This window comes from Talaromyces marneffei, chromosome 3 (genome assembly GCF_009556855.1).
Source record: "Talaromyces marneffei chromosome 3, complete sequence".
Classification (NCBI taxonomy): domain Eukaryota; kingdom Fungi; phylum Ascomycota; class Eurotiomycetes; order Eurotiales; family Trichocomaceae; genus Talaromyces; species Talaromyces marneffei.
In genome coordinates, this window is record NC_072350.1 from 1,406,568 (window position 1) to 1,424,979 (window position 18,412).

At 44.3% G+C, this 18,412-nt stretch overlaps 3 protein-coding genes across 3 annotated transcripts; 2 read left to right on the forward strand and 1 right to left on the reverse strand.

Annotated features, from left to right (window-relative positions):
• Positions 1 to 1,032: 1,032 nt before the first annotated feature.
• Positions 1,033 to 1,393, forward strand: EYB26_004253 (uncharacterized protein; the record flags this gene model as incomplete). Its single annotated transcript, XM_054263547.1, has 2 exons — positions 1,033 to 1,139; positions 1,198 to 1,393. The coding sequence occupies 2 exons, from the start codon at positions 1,033 to 1,035 to the stop codon at positions 1,391 to 1,393; spliced, it is 303 nt and encodes a 100-aa protein (XP_054119522.1).
• A 5,090-nt stretch (positions 1,394 to 6,483) lies between these two features.
• Positions 6,484 to 7,388, forward strand: EYB26_004254 (uncharacterized protein; the record flags this gene model as incomplete). The annotated part of the gene is made up of 3 exons (XM_054263548.1): positions 6,484 to 6,605; positions 6,841 to 6,928; positions 7,080 to 7,388. 3 exons carry the CDS (start codon positions 6,484 to 6,486, stop codon positions 7,386 to 7,388), a joined length of 519 nt encoding a protein of 172 aa, XP_054119523.1.
• Positions 7,389 to 10,055: 2,667 nt separating this feature from the next.
• EYB26_004255 (uncharacterized protein) lies at positions 10,056 to 16,650 on the reverse strand (the record flags this gene model as incomplete). Its single annotated transcript, XM_054263549.1, has 4 exons — positions 10,056 to 11,699; positions 11,772 to 15,959; positions 16,011 to 16,302; positions 16,358 to 16,650. The coding sequence occupies 4 exons, from the start codon at positions 16,648 to 16,650 to the stop codon at positions 10,056 to 10,058; spliced, it is 6,417 nt and encodes a 2,138-aa protein (XP_054119524.1).
• Positions 16,651 to 18,412: the final 1,762 nt, after the last annotated feature.

The following is an 18,412-nucleotide window of genomic DNA, read 5'->3' on the forward strand; positions in this document are numbered from 1 at the left end:
TCGGTTTGATTCGCAGTTTAAGTCCACGCCTATATAAGCTAGCACGTCTAGTTTGAAGAAAAGCCATCTCTCCCAGGTCGAGCCACCAGTCGAGCCTACTCCTTCAAAGAAGGCTCCTCTATTAAAAAAGCGTTAAAACTCAACGTTAGATGCATCTCCAAGAAAGCGGCTAGCGTTGGCATCTGGTGATGGAAACAAACAGCTTTAATTCCGACACGATAGAGGGGAGGGGAAGTGCCATATAAAAACCTAGTCTACGAGCTGCTAGCATGTTTGCTGGCATCTAGAATCTCTAAGATTCAATATTTTGTTCGTTAATACTATTTCCTGTATATTCTATAGTTTCCGCAGCCAATCAAGGCCTCTCTTTTGATTGATCGATTCCAGTCATATGTCGTAGTATTGTAACAAGGTCTGTATAAAGGGTATCGCTGTTGTCCTTCTATTGCTTCTACACCTTCCGCAGCCAATAAGGAGTCGATATTTGATGCTTTCAATACGATATAATGTAATATCATAACAGGAATTGTATAAACAAAGCAGTGGTCGCTGTTTCATTGCTTCTATAGTTTGCGGGGCCAATCAAACGTCGTCATCAAAAAAAGTTCAACGATTACCCATTTGGGCCGTTTGTAGTTTCTCTCCCCCTAGCGCATGTAATATCTCCCTGCCCCGCGATCTTGTTCTTCTTTTTCTCTTTCTTCTTTCCTCATCATATACACATATCAAGATAGGTGCTCCAACTGCTATTCGTGTGCTTGCTTCTCCCTCTGTTGTCTTACTTAATAAGTAACAAATACTAGCTGCAGCCAGGAGAATTCGTGAACGCTAACTTTATTCTAGGCGCGTACGTGCTCCACTACTATATATCGACTACCAGCGATCTCTAAAAAAAACATAAGACTGATAGTATTTAGTTAACCTTCGCTACTATCGGTGCTGTCCTCTTCCACTTCGCTAGAGGTGGTAGAAGCTACTTCCCTAGAAGTGGTAGAAGCCCCTCTTTCAGAGGAGGTGTAAGATGGCCTTACCATGAGTCAGGGTCTCATCGACTCGATGTACGAATTCGACGATAATAATAGTAACGAAGAGGCCGCAGCGTTTGGCTTTAAACCAGCTCTTCCTCTTCACGCTGACCAGTAAGTTAATCTATATTAAAGATCTCTGTCATTTCCAGATATATTAACAACAATATAGAACGACCCTATCAGTGGCTCCTCCTCCTCCTCTTATTTCTCCGTTGCCTCCCGCGCTTCTGCCTTTAATCATCACTGATCAGGCAGTATTCGACCGGGCTCAAGTGGCCGATCAGCCTTACTGTCCGTGGACCTGGACCACATCAGGACGCAAGACTGACGCCCTATATGTCATACACGAGATTAGCAAATGGTAGTACGCCTATACACGAGAAAATCCCAAAAAACCCCTTATTTCCAGCAACATTAGGCGGATTATAGAGACAGAGCTTAGGAACTAGTCATTTGGTGAAGAGAAGTGTACTAGATATCAAGATAAGGATCTGGAGTGCTAGGTCTATATTGAAAAGGGTAGAAGCCAGATAAAGAATCTAGGGAGTGCTTGTGCCTGCTATTATATAGACCCTAGAAACCATAGGTATAGCCTATCAAAGCGAAAGCCAAATTGGAGAAAAACGCCTCCCTCTTCTCCGCCAAAACGGCCACGGTATATTCTACCTAAAGGGCTAGGTGGTCCGGGTCCTGGGTTGGGGAGCACTGGTATTATAGTATAGGTTTCTTTGGCGATGAGTTGTAGAGTCGGGTTCTCTGCCTTGTTTGCATGAGAGGATTCCCTTGTGGCTGTTTCTTCGTGAGCAAGCTTCGCTAGGCCCTTAATAATTAGTAGGCTGTATATGCTGAACCCCTTAAGGTGTCCGACCCGGGCCCAATCGCAAGTTTCAGTTCATTGAGGCGTAATCAGCCAGGTCAATCGCATCGAAGTCATTGGAAAGAGGGGGACAGGGGTGTTGAAATCGGACTTCGCGCCTCCACGCGGTGACACCCGGTCAATGCGACTTACGGTCGTAGCTAGAGCGAAGACGTGAATATCGACATGGCATTAAACCAGATATGAGATATTGAACAGGATTTAGGAATGTATATTCCTTCTAAATAACCTTATTAGCTTTTCCCTTTACTAACTTTGATGCCTCTCCTTCGTTCAGGATATACTATGGTTACCAAAGATACGACAAGATCTCGCAGCAACTTTCGACTAACTAGAACATTAAAAGACGCGTTCGAAGCTATATCGCGAACTATTACCATAGACACAAAAAATGGCGCAAGTTCGGTACCATCAGCGACCGCAGATGACTGCAGTCGGACGATGGATGAGTCGGTGAGCAAATATCGTGTTATAGGAGGCGAGATCAATACATATGACATATGATTAACAGTGGTCGGAAGGGGTGGATATATATATATTGCTGGAGTAAAGGGATGATTCTTCTGTTTTATATATTCCATGTCGTGTTGCCTATTATTATATCATATCAATTATCATATTGCAACAATTGATACACACTTTCATCGAGATTATGTTAAAATAACGATTTCTTAAGTAGCAAAACATGCTCCAGTGACTCTTGAATTCTGCGATGTGTTGACTTAACGTTATGATGTTGGCAGTTGCGTTAACTAGTTAACTTAACTAGCTACGGGACTTGTATATCTTATACTACGTAGTAAGTTAGAAGTAGAGAATTTGAGCACGTGATTGCAGGCCTGCATTTAACTACTTTATTTCAAAATCCACACCGAGTTTCTAAACCGCCGACTTATCAATCTTCTCACCGACCAAGATTTTTATTCAACACGTTCCATCCAAACAATGTTATTAACATTTCTTTCTGCGACCAAGCCAAGACGTCTGAAATGATTTGAAGCTCAATAGCAATGTAGTGGACAATGACACTGTAGATCTTTATAGCTTAGGTTGATGTTGTTGAGCAAGTTGAACTGCTTAGTTATTGTACGTATTTAAATTAATTTCGGAATGTTCAGAATTCGACCCGAGTTCTTGGCGTATATCTAGTTCCGGGTAGTGTGACAACTTGATTGGCTACCGTCAGAGATAGCGAAATATGATTGGTTGCGGAACGTGTGGATAATGTAGAAGTGTCTAGAATGCATAATCACAGGCCAGCATTCCAATTATTTCAAAAACAAGAATGAGATTTGGAATCGTAAAAAAAAGTTGCTAGTGGCCCAGTGCACTCACTCACTCATTGAAGTAGCGCCGCACAACGGACAGGTATACAATACTATCCTCAACCCACTATATAAGGTCATCGAATATAATAGGTTAATGGACAATGTCTTGTAGATCTGTATAGCTTATTATTAAATTCTATACTATATTGAAGTGATTTAATAGTAAGTACCGGTCAGGATTCTTTCCATCTGGCCACTACTATGTATTATTAAATTTATAAATATGCTAGTTAACTAAATAAATCTCGCAGTGCTTAAAGTTCAACCTCAGTTCTTGGCGTATATTGTGTCCCTTAGTAGCTAAGCCATCTTATTAGCTGAATTCAGAAAGAGGTCATTCCTATTAGCTCTGGAACGCGTGGATCGCGTAGAAGTGTGGAGAGGCTAGAACTATGTAATCACAGGCCAGCATTTCAAATTTTCGAAAATGAATAATGGTGGTTTGAACCACAGAAACTCGGTATCTACACATCAATGCGTGTATAACACCATTATCAACTACCATAGTCGCGTCGATTCTGACATCACCTTCTTCATTAGCACCTAGTGAGATGGCTGATTCAATTCTAACCTCACCTCTTTCACCAGTACCCAGTGATCTAGCTAATACTGTGATTTGGGACGATAAAGAAGACGACGAGAATAGTACATTATTTATAAATGCTAATGGCAATAGAGATACAGTTATGGAAAATGCTATATCTTCCAGTTCTTCTAAAGCACCCTCGCAAAAAGTCTACAACCGACGTCGCCTACGAGAAACTTTGGAATTTATAGAAGGCTTATATTAGTCTGTTGAGGGATTTATAACTGTATTTGTCACACTTTTAAGGCGATATACCCAGTCGAGACTAAATCTATTCACAAATCCTACAAAGTCTTTAGTCAACAGCAACGACGGAGAATATACGACAATCTATATATTACGCTACAACTAAGTCCTGAACCTATAATATAGATTATAAAAAAAAAGAATTGGATTCGCTAAACGGTTGCAAATACTTTGGCATATTCGATATGCATTCTGATGTTGAGTAATTGGATTTCAAGGAGATTGATCGCACGTTGACTGAAAGAGCTTTTATATAGAGTCGAATCACAGATGCTTTGCTAAGTAATAGCTCCAGAAAACAGAGTTATCATTCGTAGCGAAAACATAAGAAACATAATATCCTTTGGCGACAATACTTTGCTACAACTCTCATTAAATTTTCAAGGCAGAGGAAGAAGTCTAATTACCTACCAACTCATATCGGTTTATATCTCCATGGACTGGGAACTAAAAGGCGTAGTTTAGATTTTCTCTCTGGGTTAGGTATCTGTTATAGCTATAAGCAGATTATACGCTATGTTAACTCGATTACAGAGAAAGAGAAGGTATAGCTAGCAAGCCCCAGCAGCCAATAATATTACTAAAGAATAATAGTTAATATCTTCCAGTCACGACTCGGCGAGTTCGGACGGAATCGGCAATGTGTGATCGCATATGACAATATGAATTTCATGGATACAAAGCGTGACGAGACTATTGAAAACCGATCAAAATTCATAAACTTGACGACTGTAAGTATAGTTACTTGTCCACAGATAAAGGATAAAGGGTTGCGACAAGACATGCATAATCCTACAATACCGCTCGATTTCTCCGAAGTCTATAATTCACCATCGCTTAGGTAAGTGGATGAATATAGACATCAGATTTGCCAATTCATTATCACAAGTTCATTAGAAATACTACACCCAGAGGCTATTCAGACAATATTCAAGGATCACTAAGATCGCAAACCTATAATGCCCGAAATTGAACGACTTAGAGCCACAAAAACTGACTTTCGGCAACTTCCGGCTATATATTATAATGAAGGAACAATCGCAGGTACATACGGGGTCTATGAAGATATATTTATCAAATACCTGCATCTCCCCGTCCCTGACTGGCCTAGTGAACAAGCGGATAATAATTTTCCTAACCAGCCCGCTAATCAAACTCCTGATGATTCCCTTGACTGGCTCGATAATCCGGCTCTTAGACGATTTTGCCACACGACTATGGTTAATACATGGTGACTAGATGACTATACATCGTCTTCAGAGTGTTTAAACTAAGCAGGCTGAAGTAATCAGAAACTTTGATCGGCGTCAGTGGATATTAGGTATCCCTGCTTGGTTTCATATTCTGATGAATATTTTAAATACTATTTTAAAAACATATTATAGTGGAGGCGATAAGAAGACTCTTCATACCCTTAAAAGGGATGCCGGTTTTCTAGGTCGGACTCTACCAGCTGCCAGTTCATCGAAATTTCATATATTCGAGCCATTGATCATGATTGGTTTCCATGCCCGAATTGTGATGCTTTTTAACACTGCTTTAGAAGAAACAGGGCTTCTTGCAGAGTTGAGTAACGCTAATCGTGAGAATAGTAAGGAGTTGGGAAAAGTGATTACAGGCTTAGGACCAGATAAGTTCTTGAGTCTTATTAATAAGGTTTATAATATTGTATTTACATATTAATACTAGGAGAAGGATGATGATGAAGATGACCATATTAATATTGAATTTAATACTACACAGAGTGACAAGCCTAAGGGTCCTGTGGTTGATATTAAGTTCCGTACCATGTACCGCTTCCTCCAGCAAATCGAACTATTCCTTACACTATGTCTAGCTATAAAACATGGCGATATTGGTCTTATACGACGCCTTGTTGATCCAATTATTATTAACTTCATTGGCGGCAAGCAAACAAACTATGTGCAAGAAATGCTTTATTATCGTTGGAATCTTACTAGTATAAATGAACCAGATCTACAGACAGCTATTTTAGCTTCTGGTTTAGTCAATTGGATTGGAGATGATAATATATTCAAGCCAATTGACTTAGCATTAGAACATCTAAATGCAGCCTATTCTATTGATATAAAGAATCATAAGAATTCGGTACATACATGGATGACAACTTTTGATCGGGTTTGTTCACTGGGAAAATATTACAGGGATTAACGATTCTCCCTCGAACGAGGATTTGGGAAACCTAACTCCGGAGAGCATACTAGGGCCAGTCTTCGTAATGAAATACATAGTCTGTCTCAAAAGCTTGCTGCTAATAGGTATAACCATCCTTAAACGGGAAGCCTACTACGAGATCCTTCAACCTATTACGACTCTCCTAATATTCGTGGAGACGGACTGTGGAAACTTGAAGAGAAAATCAAGCACTTCAATGCCGTTTTTATAGAATCCGACAATATGACTGCATTCAAAGGTGCTAACGATCCTAGGACCGATCCATTAGCGCAGGCAGCAGAGATCGAGAGCAATATCAACGATCGCGCGGGCATTAGAGCGTATGCTGAGGAGATCTATAAGGGGTTAGATACCTATGACACATTTTTAGATAACATAGATTAGGTCACCAGCCCTTTCTATATCTTCTACAGCTCCCTGTAGTTTCCGTAGCCAATTAGGTGGCTATAATCATACAAGATATATCCTAAAGGCTTCCGTACTAGCTATACCTACATCTTCTACAGCTCCCTGCAGTTTCCGCCGCCAATTAGTTTGAAGAGATGAGAATTTCTTTTTGATTGATACTAAAGAGAATAGAAAGAGAAAGCAGCGAAGCATTAATATGAAAGCCTCAGCCCCACTAACAACCGAAATGCCCCAACGCAACCCCGAATTGGAAAATGAAGTTCGAACAGCTGATATAAAGAGTCAACCTATCGTTATAACAATAATAAACCAAGGGATATACTTACTGGAGATTCGACGTGGGGAAAGCCGAGAAAAGAATCGACTTTTCCATCGATCTTGAGAGCCCTGATATGACAATTAGTAAATAGTGTGGACGATGGGGTGTCGGGGATAGTACTCACTTGCTGGCCCCATTGGGGTTGTTGGCCCCTGATGGCTTTGACGATGCCGACGATGTCTTTGACGACGTCGAGAATATCCTTGATGAGAGTCAAGAACTCCAAGATGTTCTTGAGAACGGGGATGGCGTCATTGACGACGCCGGGCATGGCCGCAGCGACGGATTTGACGACGGCGAGTATGGCGGGCATACTGGCGGCGATGATGACAGCGGTGGTGGTGGCAGGTGGTGGGGTGGTGGCAGGAGCAGCAGTGGTAGTAGCGGCGGCAGCAGGTAGGCAGATTCTCGACGGTGGAAGAGTAGTTGTAAGAAGGAAGAAGAGAAGAAGAGATCTGGGGGAGATGGAGGATATTCATACCTTAGAGCGGGTCCGGTTTGTTAGTACGTCTGGCGGCTGGGGACGACGACGATGCAATTGGGGTTGAGAACGACAACGACGATGCAATGGGGATTCGCCAATCCTTGAACAATGCAATGATTTATTTCACAGTTTTTATAATATCAACATCTTCTACAGTTTCAGCAGCCAATGAGAAAGGAGTATTTGTACTCGTTCAAACAACATAACCGTTCAACAAGTAGACATTGACGTGGGATTCCAAGTGGTGTAGGTATATGTTCTTAGGGCTTCAGTTCTACAGTTTCAATAACTCCCGTAGCCAATCAGAGCGCTGCATTTCCGGTTTGCAAAGTTGAGTCCAAAATCATGTTTTTCGGCGACAGCGCCCACAAATGTACGTTTTAGCCAATAAAAATAGTGATATTCGATAGATAAATCAATTTCTTTAAACTCCAGTGATACACAATTTTTATTTAGGGTGTTGTTGCTGAGGAAATCTAAATGAAAGAGGCCGGGTCCGAAATCTGGAGAGGTTTTAGATACAAAATATGGAACATTTGTCCTCAGACTCTCCTGCGGAGAATTCTACGCAGCGAGTAGTCTGAGGCACTGAGATAAACTAGTTTCCATGGATCGGTATTCCCACTTTCAGGAGTTATCCAGAACATTGGGGTTTCCGTTCCGTTGCCTCTTAGGATACGGAGGGGCATTATCTACTGGCAGCTGCAGCAAGCATGTGTAAGAGCTCTTCCATCTCCAAGCTCTCCCGGAGGCCTTAAAAGACATTATGTTGCATCCACACCGGCTTCTTATCATACTCCATAGTATGAAAGTGAGGGCCTGTTGGTTCGATGCAGCCGCACATCCCTCAAGAAGCCAGTTTGGAGAACCTGGATAGGAGTTCTCAGAAACTCTACAGTTGCCGGATTAGGCGCCTGATGGAGGGGTATTTGATGGAGGATTTAGCCTGGAGCATCCTTCTCTTTCTTTCTCCTATTTCACATGCTTGACATTTCTTTTATACAAGCACACCTCGCTCGTCAGCAATACAACGGTTCGGGCATCGTCAATATCCAATCTGCAGGATGAAGAGTGATTTAGAACTTAAGAAGCGAATATCCATGGATACGGTGATACCTGTAGATCTTAGCTTACAGTGCCATTATGGATATTTGACACAAAGAAGTACTTATACTTATAAAAACCCACTAGTCCTCCTATAAGTAGGCGTCCTCAAACCTCCTACTATCAGCTTTTCTCTATAACAGTTTATTTCATCCAGTCTTATATACCACTTCCTTGCGTAGGCCACAATGAGACTTCCATTTGAGATATTTCTTATCTTACCAATTATCATACAGGCGTTTGATGTCCAGTGGGGTACTTTTACAGCCCGGAGTCAATACCTATGTCCACGTATGAGCAACATTTATGCAAATTATTATTCCAAAATAAAACTAACATCATATAGGTAGAGGAGGAGGTGGAAGTGTTCATTTCACTCAATCGAAAATTAAGAATGAGATTATAGGGGCTGTTTTTGAGCCTGAGGCTAAGCCCAGCCAAATAATCTCGTCTTGCAAAGTGTGGCTACTAACGCCTAGTATTAATAATAAGGAAATTATCCCCATACATATCATGGATCACCTGGAGAGATCCAGTGCACCGGTCGATACTTGAATGAATATCCTATTTTTGCATCAGGAACATATCATGGTGGACCCCCTGGGATGTATAGGGTTCTTTATTCAGGGCGTGAAGGGGAAAAAGTCTAGTAAGTAGTATTGCTTCAGCTTTAAAATCGTATATAGGCTACTAAAATAATAACTATAGTTTCTGCGGGGTGGTTTTTCATAATGAGAAGGGTGTATTGCTGCCATGTGACCGAAGATGAAGAGAGATGACGTTTTCTTTTATGGTTTGGCTGGAGCAGGTTAAGGTAGTAGTGATACCAAAGAACTCCCTGTGGATATTTATTCTATGAGTTTTATATCTTAGTATCGGAACGTCAAGACGCGCACCTCGGCCCCCTAGCATCTAGCATCACGGTCTCCGTGCTTCGGTGCGACGGAATGCACCCTTCGGAATGCAGCACCCACCCCCTTTGTTTGTTGTAAACATGCCTAACGCTCGATTCGCAGGCCTTTCCCCCAATCCTGCGTGTGCTGAGGATAAACTGACATCTACATATGTAACTAGCTATATACATTATAATATAAGTACTTACCTAGGGAGATACTACTTGACTACATATTTCCAAGACAGTACTTAATTTAGAATCTTAGAGGCACATACGCTGTCGATTCACTTAGCATATACGTTAGCTTATACATAAGCTACAACAAATAGATTTACTAGAAATATTATATACCCAATACCTAAACTCCCGTATAATCCATGATATGACCTTTCAACACATTCAATTTGGAAACAATAAGCAGATATCAAGATCACAAGTGCATATATGAAAAGGAATGACATCAAAACAGATGTGAGAAAGGTATACCCGAAAAAGAAAAAAAACATAAAAATCGCCATTCAAAATGAGATGATGAAAAGAGTGAAGGAGAAAAAGAAAATACAAATCTATAGGACGAACATTTTTTAGAAAGCTTTCTTGATAAAGCTAGACAGACCACTTGCTTTGATACCATCCATCATTGTGAAATGGTTTGCCTCATGCAAAGCTTCGATTGATGCGACCTTGTTCTTACCAACCAAGGTATCCCAGCCATTCGGGCCAAAGTCGGTACGATCATTGAGGAGCCAAAGCATTTCTCTAGGGTCACGGCTTCCGTCCTCGGATGGTGCAGGGCGGGGATCTCCCAGCTTACCGCAAACTCCATCCTTGGCCCAGATGAGATAAGCCTTGGGGAGGCGGCTTTCGTACTTGGGGTCGTTGATCGGGAAGGGAACGGCCCTGTACAGGTCGAGCGCATCAATGAATGCGAGGAAATGTGGCAGAAGCCATTTGGGTGGGGGTGTCTTGCCATCGCCGAAGATTTTCATGTCGTCGAAGAACCTATACAGTCTTGGAGGCAGTTTCTCAAGACCGATGGGGAATGGCGAGTCGAGGAAGAAAATCCTCTCAACTGTTTCACCCTGCTCGACAACAAGCTGGCGGACCGCATCGTAGGCGCAGATTCCTCCGGCGGACCATCCACCCACGTTATATGGCCCCTTTGGCTGGCGACGACGGATCTCAGTAACGTACGAGGCAGTGAGGTCCTGAAGGGCGCAGTTGAGTTTCTCCGGAGTCTTCATGTAAGGACAATTCAATCCATAAACGCAGACATCGGGAGAAATCTTGGGAATGGTCGCATATGAAGTTGACGAGCCAGAGCCATCAGGGAAGAGGAACAGCGTATGTGTAGCCGTCTTGGGACTTCCCTGCAGTAGGATAGACGTAGCTGGAGGGTGGTTGAGCTTGGAAGTCAACTCCTCCGGCTGCAATAAGGGTGCTGGAGTAGACAACACGGCTGGCTTCGACTGTTGTACAGGAGCTTTTGGCTTCAAGTCAAGAGTTTCTTCGACTTGGCCCATCGTAGGGTTCTCAATAAAAAAGTCGGAAGGCAAGTCCAAACCCAGTTCCTCCCGTATTCTCCCAAGCACAGTCAACGAGAGTAAGGAATCCATGCCCATCTCAGCGAGATTTACCTCGTTAGTCAACTCCTCTGCAGACACACCGATCTCATCGATGAGAGTTTGGCGAATGGTAGCCAGAGTCTTGTCTTCTCCTGCAGACGGGGCAGCCTTCATGTGCGGAGCGAAATCTCCAGGAGTCCCAGGGGTAGGTGGCTCTGAATTTGATGCAGAATCATCAAAGACAGATGACTCTGAGGAAGATTCGCCGCTGTCCAGTGACTGCATCAAAAGCCCCTTGAAGTCTTTGACAGTTGGGTAGTCCATGAAGATACTAGACTCAAAGTCAAGGTTAAGCTGTTCGCGGAATTTACCAGTAATTGTCAAGGCCAGAAGAGAGTCCACTCCGTAGTCAGAAAAGACAAGGTCATCTGAAAGCTCTGCTTCGGACAAACCAACCTCGCCAGCCAATATCTTAAAAGCTTGAACAAGAAGACTGGGAGCAGAAGACTTTGGTACAGTAGGTTTGACTGCCTTCGCGATAGGCTTAGTTTTGGGCACAGCAACAGGAGCAGGAACACTACTCTTGGCCGCCAGCTTGGTTGCCTGAGCACCGCTTGGTGGAGGCAGGACAGTGTTGAGAATCTTGCGGGGCACTCCTTGGAACTGTTGCATCAAAAGTTAGCATCTCTGTATGCCATAATTTCGGTTCATTACTTTAAAGAGAAGGAAGCTTACCTTGACGCCTCCATATACAGCTATGATCTCATCTTTTTCAAAGACATAAACGTCACCGGAATAGATGGTGCCCTGCCATTGCTGCATCCTCACATAAGTGCGATATGTAGCATCGGCAGAGAACTTGGTAGCACAGCGCATAGAATCCCAGCCGTGGTTGACATAAACGAAATTGGCCGAGTCAGTAGCATCGTTTGCGTTCATAGTGAATCCAGTAATATGACCAATGCTATCAATCCAAAACGGATTGCGGTGGAAGTTGGCCGCTTCAGCCTGGAACTTGACTAGAGCAGTGGCCTCATAATTCTCACTATCCAAGATAACTTCTCGCATAGACTTGTAGTTCTTGTCATAATCGACCAGAGCGCCGAACAGCTTGTAAACCATTCCAGGGCCAAGTTTGTTGCTATCGCCGTTGGCCGCACTTTCGAACAGCCGGTCGACGCTTCGTTGAATGAGGTATGCATTGCGCTTCCATTCCTCTCGTGCAGCCTTAGTATCGAAGAACTTTATGATGCAACTTGCGTGGTCTGTCATCTTCCTGCCTTCAGGAGTGACAGAGTAGATCTGCATGGAGACCTGTCTGGCATCCCAATCAGCAGTGGCGGCTGCCCGGAAAAGTTGAGGTCCCGCGTTTTTGTAAATCAGAGGCTTTGGAACAGCCATGTCAGCAACATCCAGGCCAACTCCTTTGAGCTCAGGCTTGAAGTTGTCAATCAGGTACTCTGCCAGCGTCTGAGCGATATCGGCGTATAGCGAGGAGGGACAAAGAGGTGTTCCGTTGACCTTATGACCCAGGATAACAGGACACAGGTCTGGATCGGAAATGTCAGTCTCAGTAATGACGGTTGCTTTACTTGCGTCACCAATACTTTCGACTACCTTCTGGGCCGATATGGTGAGACGGGAAGGCGCAGTGTTGGAAATCTGAGGCACTGGGTCGCCACCCTTGGTCAAACAGAAGTCATTCTTGTAATATAGCCAGTAGTTCTTGTTTTCCCAGCAGTATGCTGGCAGGTGAAGAACTTCATGACTTGACTTGAAATCCTGGTGATACTCCTTCCACTGTACATTAATACCAGCGAGGTATACAGCTGACAAGCTTTGACAAAGCACCTTCCACGAGTCTTCGTTTCTACGTAGCGAAGCAACCGTGTTTGCCTGTGGACCAAGAGTAGATTTGATCATACCAGAGCAAATTGTGTGAGAACCAATCTCAATCCATACTGTCTTGTCGCTCATAAGCTTAGCATGTCGGGAAGCTTCAATTGCTGCAAGAAAGTTGACTGTCTCCCGGCAATGACGACTGAGATACTTGCCACCAAGCTGCTCATAGTTCCTCTCGTTGATAACCTCTCCCAAAAGGGGAGACACGAGAGGAATTGAAGGCTTGTGGAACTTGACTCCTTTAGCCGCGTTGGTAAGCTCCTCGAGAATTGGTTCAACCTGAGAGGAGTGGAATGCAAAGGGCACTTTCAATTTGGTGACTTTTATTCCAGCAGCAACAAGTTGTTCGGAAAGAGCATCGATATTTTGGGAAGTAGCACTGATGACAGTCTCGCCAGGAGCATTGATACAAGCGACTTCGTGAATTCCTGGGTTCAGGAAAGGAGTGATCTCACTCAAGGCTGATCGTACTGCCAGCATTGCATGAGTTCCAACCTTGCACTTCCCTTCTAAGAGCTGGGCACGACGACCGCATAGATAAATTGTATCAAAAGCCGTCAACGTTCCGGAGACATAGAGAGCAGCGTACTCCCCGAGGCTATGGCCCATGACAAACGTAGGACGAGTCTCCCACGAGGCCCATAGATTTGCCAATGCCATCTGCAAACAAGTTGTTCCCAACTGCGTAATCACAGGGCTCATCTCTTCAATCGGCATACTGCCATCGATCAATGGTAGAAAAGATGGAAATCCTTGGCTCTGAGCAATTCCGTTGAAACGTAGGATATCAGAGCGGAATTGTGAGAAGCTCTCGAAGAATTGTTTTCCCATGCCAGCGTATTGTGCTCCTTGTCCGGTGAAGATGAAGCCGACACTTGGTGCAACAGATGGAGCTGGGCTAATAGGTTCCCTGCTGGCTGCTGCACGAAGAGCTTCTTGCACCTCGGACACTTTGGTACCAGAGACCATGATGCGGAAAGGGTGGTGGAGGCGTCGAGCAGTAGTAGTATATGACAACTTGGCTAAAAACTCATTCTCCTTCATGTCGGAAGAGTTTTTGCTGATCCAGTCAACTAGGTTGTTTATATTGTTCTTCAGCGAGGCTTGACATCTCGCCGAGACTGCAACTGAGTATGTTGACCGTGGATCGACAACAGCAGAATCAACAAGACAATCTGGAGCATCTTCTACAAGCAAGGCAGTGTTGCCACCGGCTGCAGAGAAATTGTTGATGAAGGATCTGCGTAGCCCTGACCCTGGTTTTACCCAAGAAGTGGGCTTGAAAGCAATGTGTACGTTGCGTTCCTTGAGATCAGTAGGAAAGTTGTGGTTGATCTTTGTCTTGATACCACAGTGTGGTGGAATTGTGCTTTTGCGCATCATCATTAACACCTTGATCAAAGCAGTAACACCTGATGCAGATTCTCCATGGCCGATGTTTGACTTTGCTGATCCGATGTGGAGGGTTTGCTCGGGCTTTCGACCATGATCGGGAGCAAAAGTATCAAGAACCGATGTCATCTCGACTGCATCACCAGCCTGTGTGCCGGTTCCATGCATCTCAATGTAGCTGACGTCGTTGGGGTGAACACCAGCTTCATTGAGAAGTTTGTCAAAGATGAATGCCTGAGCACCAGAATGAGGCCGTGTCATTGACACAGCTTCGGCTGAATGATTTGTGTAGGCTCCCGCAATTACAGCCTGGATTGGGTCGTTGTCTGCAATCGCATCTTCAAGTCGCTTGAGAACAACGGTGCCTACACCATCCGCACGACAATAGCCATCAGCTGCATCATCAAACGTGTTGCAGTTTCCTGTGCGAGAAAGGAAGTGACCGCGGTCAAGACCGGCATGGTTGTCGGGGTTTGTCAGGACGTTGGTACCTCCAGCAATAGCGGTATCACAATCATTTTTCCACAATGCATTGCAAGCCATATGGATTGCAGATAGACTTGATGAGCATGCAGTATCCACGCTGACGCTCGGTCCACTAAATTTGAAGTGATAATTGATGCGACCGGGTGTGAAAGCACGATTGCCGCCAGGAATAAAGTATGTGTCAATGTCCTGACCGCTGTTGATTTCACGATAATCATCGCTAGTCATGCCGTAGAAGATTCCAACCCGATCTTTTTGTGTAGAAGGCGTCGAGTCAGGAACAAACCCTGCCATCTCCAATGCTTCATAAGCAGTAACTAGTGCCAGTCGCTGGCCTGGATCCGCTTGAAGCGCCTCCCTGGGTGACATGTTGAAGAATCGAGGATCGAAAAGACCAGGCTCAGGAATCCAACAACCGTAAGGCACTTGACTGGTATTCCTCTTCTTGCCCGTAAGATCGACATGCGTTTTCCAGTTCCATCTATCAGGAGGCACCTCTCTGTGGACATCAAGACCCTGGTAGAGGAGATTCCAGAAATGTTCAGGGCTTGGTGCGTCTGGAAATCTTCCGGATAGACCGATGATGGCGATCTTTGACTGTTCGGCTCTGCCTGTTGTACTCTGGAAATTGTCGGTCTTTGGTGAGTCGAGAAGAGCATTTTCCAGAAGGACTTCAGAAACTCCGGCACGTTTCAATGCAGAGACTAGTCCTGTGGTGGCTGAGGTTGCGACGGGGAATATTGTAGCTGTCGAGATGAACGAACATTTGGCAATGGATGAGTAGCTATCGAGGACTTTATCCCAGCGAAGCTGCTTAAGAAGAATCTCTTCAACAGCAACCCTCAGCAGGTCCTCAAAGTTGTCTGCAGCAATCTCTCGGCCGGTGGTACTTGACAGAACCGGAATGCGACAGGCGTATCCGTTGAATGAGCCACTATTTTTAGTTTTCAGAACCCAGTCTACGTCTTCCTTTACATAAAGATGAGGGGCGTGAAAAGGAGCATGAACGGCTACTCTGAGTGGTTTGGCGCTCTTTGCTAATTCAGAGTCAATGAACTCTTCAAGGACAGGAGGCGGTGCACTGATGGTTAAACCATTGTAGCTGACGGCGCTGACATAAGGACGAGATGAAGGGGAAATATCCTAAAATTATTAATAATCAGAGTTGTGGACCAAAAATTGCACAAAACATACCTTTTTGGTGGAAAACTCGGCTATAATAGAAAGTGCCTTTTCCTCACTGATGCCGGAGATTACAGCAGACCAGCTCTGGGACTGACCGCTATATTGGCCGACGTAGTCACGAACTTTATAGGCGCACAGTCCAAGCCTGAGAGCAACGACAACGGCTTCAACAGCAAGCGGGACTAGCTCTCCGATAGTTCTGGACGAGGCTATTGCTGCAGATGCGAGTAGGCCGGTACAAAGCCCAATAACGTGGCTTTGTGAGCCTACAGGGTAAACTTGGCCTCCATCACCATAGTAACTATTATCCGTTAGTTAAATTAGACTTATAGTCAATAAAGTAGTAATCTTCTCACCTGATAAAGGAAGCTAGCTGATAGAGGGTAGTCAAGGCACTTTCCAGAGCAGGATTGGGACCCAACTCGCGATATCTGGAAAGTAGACTGACGATGCTGGTGAAGCGAGGGAATTTCCGACGATCAGAAGGTGGCAGCTGTGTCACTTCGTGACGCAAAGCAAATGAGCATCTCTCTAGGAAAGATGTCACGAAACTGTTGCCTTTGTCTTGGAGTAGACGTCGAAGACCAGAATCGAACTCGCTCGTCTGGTCGCCGAAGACATAGGCATAGGCCCAGCTTGTCGAGCCCATCCCGGCTCTTCTGTGAAAATGTTTGAAAAACCCCGTAACTTTGTCGATAATGAATGCAGATCTCTGTCGTTGCTAGTTGTTCAAGCAGTTGACTTCTTGTTCGTCGAAGGAGGTTGATGATAGAGACCCTGGACGAACACCTCGGAAGCAAGGGTTTGGTTTGAACCTGGAAATATTTCCCTTTGTTTCAAGTTTAGCGTAGTAGGTCTTTATGTTCTACCCATAATGTATGGATACATCTGGTTAGAAATCAAGAAAAATATCTATGACGTTACTCGGACAAAGTTGCAAGCGGTAACGTCAAGTTAACGATTCATTAAGTCCTTAGACTAGATTATATAATTGGGGTTTATCCTGTTTGAGTCATGTGAAAAGACATGTGTATCTGAATCAGGAAAGTCAGAAAGTCAGTGACAGGAAAGGCCCCCCAGAAAGCCCTTAAGCGCAGGTCCGATTTGCGGCGAAGTGGATAACATCAAGCTACTAGATACCACCGTTACGATGACAGAGCCACAAGAGCAAGGAAAGGCAGACCGCTGACCCATCCACACCACTTCGAAGGCCCAGATCGATTTTAATACTGGCAATCTTATGGATTGTGCTCTTACCCGCAGCCACAACCGTGATGGCTGCATAGTCTGCCACATGGAGCTTTAGGTAGATCACTATGCTTGACTTGAGAAGATCAGGACAATAGACCGAGGAAAACAGCATGAGTTGAAGCTAGAGCGGATTGCAGATCATTGATTGTGAGGAAATATCGTAAAAATCCGCTTGCGGAAATGTCAGTCTGGACTGATAGGGTTATCGTTACCAGGGAGAATTTCCCCTGGCGTAAAGATATGGTAATTAATACATCCCTAATTGCCGCTTCATCAGGTATTCATTCCGTAATTACAATGAAAATACACCAGAACAACACTGATGTCACGTGTAATTCCGTAGCCCTAGTTGCATATTTCTCCTCAATATTACCATTTTCGCGACAAAAAAATGACCCTTTCCTGCATGACTTATAAGACCTGCATTTCTTTGTGCGGTATCTTCACTTACCACCTGATCCCCATGCATTGGTGCCAGTTTATGTCGGTTCATGCAAGCTGCAGCGCAAAGTAGAGAGGCCATCTCCTTACATGCAACGATGAGAGGCCGTTTTCGACTCGAATTCCCCAGAGATCGATTCAAAAGCTAGTTTCCTGAATATATGACGTCGATGACCATTTCAGAATGCATGAAAGAGCGGACTCTTCCCTTCGTGCGAGGTACTTAAACTTACATAGTCTCAGGCCTTGCATGCCAACCAACTTTGAAACAGGGAATATTTAATGGTCCCGCCACGAGTATTCAGCGAAAGACCTCGTTGATTTTTTTTAAGCTACACACGAGCCCGAGGAAGTTTCTACAATGTAGGAGAAATCGCATCAATATGGACCTTGCAGCCGTGGCCCAATTACATAGCCTTGGAGTAGTTGAAGAAGGGATGATTTGCTTCGTGCACAGCCAGATATGCATGGGGTGACTTGCAACACGAGATGAGCTTGAATCTCTGATAAGTAACAACTTACCACCAGGTAGCTACTGGAAATCCCTACCATTTTGAGGGGTGAGTGTGAGATATAGACAACTTCCTAGGTATAATTGGTTCAATCGCGGTCTGCGGAATGTGGACCATTACCGTATTTGGATATACACTCTGCAAGCGGATGCTACAAACCCGGGAGACGTCGGGATATTAGGATCAATTCAGGGTAATCCAAAGAAC